Source organism: Opisthocomus hoazin, chromosome 21, assembly GCF_030867145.1.
Source record: "Opisthocomus hoazin isolate bOpiHoa1 chromosome 21, bOpiHoa1.hap1, whole genome shotgun sequence".
In the NCBI taxonomy this organism is placed as follows: Eukaryota; Metazoa; Chordata; class Aves; order Opisthocomiformes; family Opisthocomidae; genus Opisthocomus; species Opisthocomus hoazin.
This window is the reverse complement of record NC_134434.1, coordinates 3,456,318-3,464,256: the sequence shown is the minus strand read 5'-3', so window position 1 is coordinate 3,464,256 and position 7,939 is coordinate 3,456,318. Positions and strand designations below refer to the sequence as shown.

At 57.8% G+C, this 7,939-nt stretch overlaps 2 protein-coding genes and 1 non-coding gene across 3 annotated transcripts; 2 read left to right on the top strand and 1 right to left on the bottom strand.

The window, feature by feature from the left end:
- The first annotated feature begins 701 nt into the window (after nt 1-701).
- LOC142363864 (beta-keratin-related protein) lies at nt 702-1,586 on the top strand. Its single transcript, XM_075441043.1, has 2 exons — nt 702-773; nt 1,069-1,586. The coding sequence occupies exon 2, from the start codon at nt 1,090-1,092 to the stop codon at nt 1,417-1,419; it is 330 nt and encodes a 109-aa protein (XP_075297158.1). The 5' UTR covers nt 702-773; nt 1,069-1,089; the 3' UTR covers nt 1,420-1,586.
- Nucleotides 1,587-2,887: 1,301 nt separating this feature from the next.
- TRNAS-GCU (transfer RNA serine (anticodon GCU)) lies at nt 2,888-2,969 on the top strand. The gene has a single exon. It is a non-coding gene; the product is annotated as a tRNA-Ser (tRNA).
- A 1,933-nt stretch (nt 2,970-4,902) lies between these two features.
- LOC142363855 (beta-keratin-related protein) lies at nt 4,903-5,975 on the bottom strand. Its single transcript, XM_075440945.1, has 2 exons — nt 5,904-5,975; nt 4,903-5,608 (listed from the first exon to the last, which is right to left on the bottom strand). Exon 2 carries the CDS (start codon nt 5,585-5,587, stop codon nt 5,258-5,260), a length of 330 nt encoding a protein of 109 aa, XP_075297060.1. The 5' UTR covers nt 5,588-5,608; nt 5,904-5,975; the 3' UTR covers nt 4,903-5,257.
- Between the last annotated feature and the right edge of the window lie 1,964 nt (nt 5,976-7,939).

Sequence of the window (7,939 nt, the reverse complement as noted above, 5' to 3'; positions counted from 1 at the left end):
CGCCAAAGCAAACAGGTCCACTTGGTGATGGCTCGCTTTCAGGCACAAAGACAACAGCTGAACTGCTGGGCTCCCTTTGCGTGCCTGGAAAGTGTGTGCATCACCGAGGCCCAAGGGCAGCGGAGATCTGCTACCGGGTAGCCTCATCCGCTCCAGCAAAGGCCTCCGTGTCCCCATCCCTGCATGCGACGGGCTTTCACTCCAGACCGCAGGAGGGCCTTGTTGGACCATCACCTTCCGATCACCCCGAGTCTCCTCTGTTCTCTGTCCCTCAGCGCAACAGCCATCCTGCAGAGGGTTGCCTGGTCTCTGAGCAGCTTTCTAGCCTCAACCCATCAAAGAGAGACCTTTATGAGCGGGGTGGCCTTCAGGCATGCTCCCCAGGCAAAGTCCTCAGCAAGCAGTGGTCATGTTCCCCAGGGAGGGCAGGACGTGCACAACGCCTACTCGTGGCCTGATTCTGCTGGCAGGCTTCCCCAGCAACTGGAATCAGACCTCAAATGAGCATTGGTCTGGGGAAGAAACAAAATTGCTGTCGACAAAATCACTGCAGTGCTGGCCAGGATGAAAAGGGAGCCAATCATTTCAGGCAAAAGAGGCATGTTTTTCATCTACCAGCAGAGCTTTGAGGAGCCAAAAGTGCTGTTTCTCAACATGCTTCGTGTTTGTGTCGTTGTTCAGCTCCCCTGGGGCTCTGGGACGCACTATAAAAGTGTGCCCAGCTCCCAGCTCCTCTATCCTCTCCTCGTGCCTTCCTCTGCTCTGTGAAGTTGGTGAGTCTCAGTTCATTTTGCCTCTTCTCTCCTCGGTTGGCAGGACAGATTTTGTGGAGAGGGATGCATGCTGTTTTCCTCCCTTGTGCTCGCTGGATGGTCTAGGATGTGAAACGCGGCGTTGGTTGGTTTCTTTGCCAGCCGCCTTTCTTTCCAAGGCTCGCGACAAGGGCTGATGATCAGGAAGCAAACAGCCCGATGCCAAGAGGCGGGAGCCTCTTGGTCTGCAGTAGAAGAGCTGGGGGTCTGAAAGGGCCTGAGAGCTAATGCCCTCTGCTCCCACCCGGTCTTGCAGGGTCGCCACTCTCCGCCAGACATGTCGTGCTACAGCCCGTGCGCGCCAGCTGCCTGCGGCCCAGCCCCGCTTGCCAACAGCTGCAACGAGCCGTGCGTCCTCCGGTGCGCCGACTCCAGCGTTACGATCCAGCCCTCGCCAGTCCTGGTGACGCTGCCCGGCCCAATCCTCAGCTCCTTCCCTCAGAGCACAGCCGTGGGATCCAGCGCGTCGGCTGCCGTGGGGAGCTCTCTCAGCGCTGCCAGTGTGCCCATCGCTTCTGGGGGCTCCCTGGGTCTGGGGGGCTTTGGGTGGTACGGTCTGGGCCGTGGGCTCTGTGGGCCTCTGGGACGGGGCAATCTCTTATGCTGAAGCCCGTTCATTGCCTGCTCGCGGTCGAGCGCCCTGAGCCTCGAGGAAAGCCCTGGAGCCAGCCCTGCGAGCACGGCCGTGGTCTGCAGAGGAGCCGAGCTCCCAGCGCTCTGCCTGCAGGAAGGAGCCGGTGCTGGCCTTCCTCCTCTTCCCAACGAAGCCTCTCTCTTTCCGCCTCTTGCTCTGTTCTGCCTTATGCGACCCTGAAAATGCCTCCTCCTTCCTTCCGTAGCAACGGCTCTAGGTGATGCGTGATTGCCGGAGCCTTGAAGGGCAGTTGGATGACCTTTACTCAGCCTCCAAACTGCATTGCTTAAGCTCTCGTCGTTTCCATTTTCCTTTGATTTTCTCATTAAAGACATTGGGCATCAGCTTGGCAAGAGAGTCGTGTCTCCTTCTCCCCTCTTCTCCAAAGCCCTTTAGCTGAGTATCCAAAAGGGTTCCTCCCTTGGTAAAACTACAGGTTTCTCCAGAGTTCCTGGGTTTGAGAGAGCCTCGTCTCTCCCCGCTGACATCCCGTAGCAATGGGGACGAGGCCAGTGTCTCAGGTGACAACTGGTGTGGAAGGAGCCCCATTGCTCGTCAGAACACCTCGAAAGCCACAAAACAAAGTATGAAGGAAGTCCAGGTTTTCTGTTGAATGTCACCATGCTGCATTGATCACAGCAGGGACTCAACAGACTGCTGGATTAACGAGAGCCAATGATGGCCGTGGCTACCTTGTTACGGAAGTCTTTGTTTAGGACGCGGGAAGCGAATCCCAGGACATTTTCATAGCCACAATGGGGAGTGAATGCCAGCAGTGTGTGGAAGCAGCTTGGCAGAGCATTGCATTTCCCAGGCCAGTCCTCCCTCGTGCCGTGGGCTCCTGCGCCAGAGACAGTCCTGAATCTGCAAGTGCCCCTTGTTCACATGCCCAAGGCTGAGGCACATGCTGCGTCCTGGTGAGAAGTGCACCAGTCAAGTGGGAGTGAATCCTGTCCCTGTGAGGTGGTGGTATCCTTCCAGAAGGCAACGGGGCTGTGGTTGGTGGCAAATTAATCTCAAAGTGAGGGTCAAGTCCTTTGGAGGTGCGAAGCCACTGCAGGGTCAGTGTCCCGTGCTCCCTTCCAGGAAGGAGCATGGGGCTGTGCTGTTCAGTCACCTTCTGATGTGAACGCAAGCACCTGTTTCCCAAAGGTCCCTGGAGCACAGCCAGCTGTCGGGAAAGTGGAGCAGTGGCAAAAGGCAAAATCTGGAGCCCGGCTCCTTCTCTCCAATGTCAAACAGTATGAAATGGTGTATGTGCCAGGAGCAGGAGAAGGAGCAGCTGGAGCAGCAAGCTGAGGAGCAGTGTCAGCGGCAGTGGCACCCGTGTCAGTTGCAGGAGCAGGAGAAGCAGGAGCAGGAGCAGGAGCAGGAGCAGGAGCAGGAGCAGGAGCAGGAGCAGCCGTGGCAGGCATGGCGGCAGTAGCAGCAGCAGCATGCTGACGAGGTGGCCGAGTGGTGAAGGCGATGGACTGCTAATCCATTGTGCTCTGCACGCGTGGGTTCGAATCCCATCCTCGTCGGTCGGTCTGTCTGCCCAACGATGGGCAAAGTAGTTTCTTTCAGAGGTCAAGAGGAACAAGAAGGGAAAGAAGGAAGATCCAGGGAACTCACCGCATGCCCAGACTCTCCTCCATCCTCTGGGAAGATGATAGAGCAAAACATTTCCTGGAAGTACCTTCCAAACATAGGTGCCACAGGAAAGTGGTGGGGAGAAGTAAGCGTGGGTTTATGAAGGAGAAGTCAAGCTTAAGCAAGATGGTAGCCCTCTACAGTCAGATGACTAGCTTGGAGGACAAGGGAAGAGCAGTGGATGTTGCTCACCTTGCCTTCAGTAAGGCTCAGCCAGAGACAGGAATGAAAAACAATCTCCGCGTAAACCCTTTTCCATCACAGAACATTGCACGTCCCATTTTCTTTATGGCAGGTATTGCCCTTACCCGTACACAGAACCTCGGAATTGTTGGGGTTGGAAGAGAGCTCCTGACATCCTTCAGCCCAAGCCAACTGCCCCGGCAGGGTCTACTTCAGCTGGTTGCTGAGGGCCTAGTCCAGTTGCGTTTTGAGTATCTGCAGGGATGGAGACTGCAGAACCTCTCTGGGCAATCTGGTCCACTGTTTGACCGCCCTCACGCTGGAGATGCAATTTCATGCATTTTAATTTGTGCCCATTTGCTCTTGCGCTGCTAGTTGCTACTGCTGAGAAGAGTCTGTCTCCCTCTTCGTGCCCTTCCATCAGGTATGGGAAGAACCCCATCTCTCACGGCCTGCCGTCATATTTCAGACGCACCAAGCCCTTAAGCAGCTTTGTGACAAGGCAGGGATCTGCAGGGAAGACCTGCAGTGTGGAGGCAGCAGCAGCCAGCAGCCAGCCATGCCTCCCAGCGGTGTGCTGTCCCAGGGGGTCAGGAGCAACGTAGCAGGGGTCAGAGCGACTGGGACAATCCAGCGTGGTTATGAAAGGCACAGAGGTGCCCGGAGACTCCCTCATCCTGCCCACACGACCTCCCCTCTCTTACACACGTTTGCACTTCTGCCTCTCTGACCACCGGTCTCCCTCTCCCAGACCCTGGACATTACCTTGGGATACCTCTTCCCCACAACCGTGGGCCTCTTGCTCTCCCCGCCCTGCTGTCCTCTGGGCACACTTCCCACGAGTGTGGCACTCCCGAGGATGCCGCGTGTCTTATGGTGTGAGCAGCTGTGAGCAGCATGCCAGGACACACCAGCGTGCAGACAAGATGCAGGAAGAAGAGGCTGGGGCTTGGCTGAGGGCCTGAGAGCTCAGAATGCTGCTGAGCCCACCCCCCTAGACGCCCCTCCGGCAGCCTGGCATATCCCTAAGGCCTGAGAGCCAGCTGAACGGGACCACTGCTCCCACGGCCAGTGCGGCTGGGTCTGAATCCAGAGGGAGGGTCTGTGAGAGATGAGAAAGGGGCTGCCTGCTGCAGAGAGGTCAGCTGCTTCAGCGGTGCCTTAATCTCACCTGGCCAGCCTCAGGGAAGCAAAGAAGAGCAGAACTCTTGCTCATCAACAGGCGAGCTTGGCGGTTTGGACAGCCAGCAGCATCCCTTTCCAGCTGGTGGCTGCTGAACCCAGAAGCCCAGCAGAGCTCAGGCTGCCACAGCTCCACGACCTCAGGCCCAGCCAACAATCAGGGCAATTCTGTGATTCTAGGAATGTCTGGGCTTCCTTCATACTTTGTTTTGTGGCTTTCAAGGTGTGCCAAAGAGCAATGGGGCTCCTTCCACACTGGTTCTCACCTGAGACACTGGCCTCGTCCCCATTGCTACAGGATGTCAGCGGGGAGAGACGAGGCTCTCTCAAACCCAGGAACTCTGGAGAAACCTGTAGTTTTACCAAGGGAGGAACCCTTTTGGATACTCAGCTAAAGGGCTTTGGAGAAGAGGGGAGAAGGAGACACAACTCTCTTGCCAAGCTGATGCCCAATGTCTTTAATGAGAAAATCAAAGGAAAATGGAAACGACGAGAGCTTAAGCAATGCAGTTTGGAAGCTGAGTAAAGCTCATCCAACTGCCCTTCAAGGCTCCGGCAATCATGCATCACCTAGACCCGTTGCTACGGAAGGAAGGAGGAGGCATTTGCAGGGTCGCATAAGGCAAAGCAGAGCAAGAGGCGGAAAGAGAGAGGCTTCGTTGGGAAGAGGAGGAAGGCCAGCAGCGGCTCCTTCCTGCAGGCAGAGCGCTGGGAGCTCGGCTCCTCTGCAGACCACGGCCGTGCTCGCAGGGCTGGCTCCAGGGCTTTCCTTGAGGCTCAGGGCGCTCGACCGCGGGCAGGCAATCCACGGGCTTCAGCATAAGAGATTGCCCCGTCCCAGAGGCCCACAGAGCCCACGGCCCAGACCGTACCACCCAAAGCCCCCCAGACCCAGGGAGCCCCCAGAAGCGATGGGCACACTGGCAGCGCTGAGAGAGCTCCCCACGGCAGCCGACGCGCTGGATCCCACGGCTGTGCTCTGAGGGAAGGAGCTGAGGATTGGGCCGGGCAGCGTCACCAGGACTGGCGAGGGCTGGATCGTAACGCTGGAGTCGGCGCACCGGAGGACGCACGGCTCGTTGCAGCTGTTGGCAAGCGGGGCTGGGCCGCAGGCAGCTGGCGCGCACGGGCTGTAGCACGACATGTCTGGCGGAGAGTGGCGACCCTGCAAGACCGGGTGGGAGCAGAGGGCATTAGCTCTCAGGCCCTTTCAGACCCCCAGCTCTTCTACTGCAGACCAAGAGGCTCCCGCCTCTTGGCATCGGGCTGTTTGCTTCCTGATCATCAGCCCTTGTCGCGAGCCTTGGAAAGAAAGGCGGCTGGCAAAGAACCCAGCCAACGCCGCCTTTCACATCCTAGACCATCCAGCGAGCACAAGGGAGGAAAATAGCATGCATCCCTCTCCACAAAGTCTGTCCTGCCAACCGAGGAGAGAAGAGGCAAAATGAACTGAGACTCACCAACTTCACAGAGCAGAGGAAGGCACGAGGAGAGGATAGAGGAGCTGGGAGCTGGGCACACTTTTATAGTGCGTCCCAGAGCCCCAGGGGAGCTGAACAACGACACAAACACGAAGCATGTTGAGAAACAGCACTTTTGGCTCCTCAAAGCTCTGCTGGTAGATGAAAGACATGCCTCCTTTGCCTGAAATGCTTGGCTCCCTTTTCATCCTGGCCAGCACTGCAGTGATTTTGTCGATAGCAATTTTGTTTCTTCCCCAGACCAATGCTCATTTGAGGTCTGATTCCAGTTGCTGGGGAAGCCTGCCAGCAGATTCAGGCCACGAGTAGGCGTTGTGCATGTCCTGCCCTTCCTGGGGAACATGGCCACCGCTTGCTGAGGACTTTGCCTGGGGAGCATGCCTGAAGGCCACCCCGCTCAGAAAGGTCTCTCTTTGATGGGTTGAGGCTACAAAGCTGCTCAGAGATCAGGCAAGCCTCTGCAGGATGGCTGTTGCGCTGAGGGACAGAGAACAGAGAAGACTCGGGGTGATCGGAAGGTGATGGTCCAACAAGGCTCTCCTGCGGTCTGGAGTGAAAGCCCGTCGCATGCAGGGATGGGGACACGGAGGCCTTTGCTGGAGCGGATGAGGGTACCCGGTAGCAGATCTCTGCTCCCCTTGGGCCTCGGTGATGCACACACTTTCCAGGCACGCAAAGGGAGCCCAGCAGTTCAGCTGTTGTCTTCGTGCCTGAAAGAGAGCCATCACCAAGTGGACCTGTTTGCTTTGGCGCAGTCTTCCCAAACAACACGCATCTTTGCATCATTGCCAGGTGGCTTGTTCAGGTCAGTGACCCAGAAGGCCTGGCTTGTTTTCCCTGGCTCAGGGACGCATTGGCACATCCAGGGCATTCGGGGCCCTGTAATTGCAAGGTGGCACCAGCAGACCACCTCGGAGTCACCTGTGAGTCACGACAAAGTGCTGAGGATCCACCTGGTGCAAATCATCCATGCACTGGCATCAGGGGCTCTGGGGGAAATGGATTCAGAGCTGCAGGGGACCCTAGGCGCAACCTCACATCCGCATTCCTGCAGAACTGCAGCTTTGGGTAGAGTGTTGTCATGGCTGTTAGCGTCTTGCCCAACCACTTGTTGACTCCTGGAAATCCTGGCAAGCTCCTTGGTGAAACAGCAGCCAAAGAAGGGCAGAACGAACGTGCCCTGATGTTGCCACCCCCGGACGTTTCTGGAGCAGAGACCAAACGGAGGAAAGCTGCCGCCCCTGCGTGTCCAGGGCCTGGGGAGCCTGCTTTGTTGAACACACCCGTGTGACAGAGCAGCGGACTGAGGCTGCGGCCATTCAGTGGCACCAGAGCGTGCCCCTGCTACCGTACGAGACCGAGGGGAGACTGTGCCGGTCTGGAAAGGCCTGGGAGGAGCTCAAAGGCCAGGTGTGTGCTGCCAGCCCTGAGAGCTGCCAGGAGCAAGCCTCTGACTGCCCGTGCTGCTTGGGAAGATGGGCCACGCTGTCACGCGGGTGGCCATGCTGTTTGGAGGCAGAGTCTAGAAGGAGGCTGTTGTCTTCTCCTGCAAAGGACTGATGGCTCTGTCTCACTTCTGCCGTCGTTTCCAGCAGCGCCATGCTCTGGGGCTGTTGTGCCATCCTGCTGGAAGAGTCGACGCAGTGCCACAGCTCACAGCTCACAACTGAAGGGCAGCAAGGAGGCTGCCCGTCGCTTCCAGCCCCCAAAGCCCCAAGGTGCGGCCCCTTGAGACATGGCCCAGCCCAGCAGAAGCGCCACGGGTTGCTCTCCCTTTGGGCAATTGAGAGGTGATGGAAAGAGGAGCAGACGCCAGGACAGACACTCCGCTCCTCACGTAGCCTCCTCTGCCACCACACAGGAGCAGGACTCAGCCCCTCACAGCTCCACTACAGCAGGCAGTGAGTGCCGTCGCCGGGCTGCTCTTGTCCTTGGCCTGCCATCCTGTCCTGCTGCTGGATGCGGGAAGGGCGGGGAGGCATTCCTCTGCCGCATGAGGAGCCTGGCATTTGCTG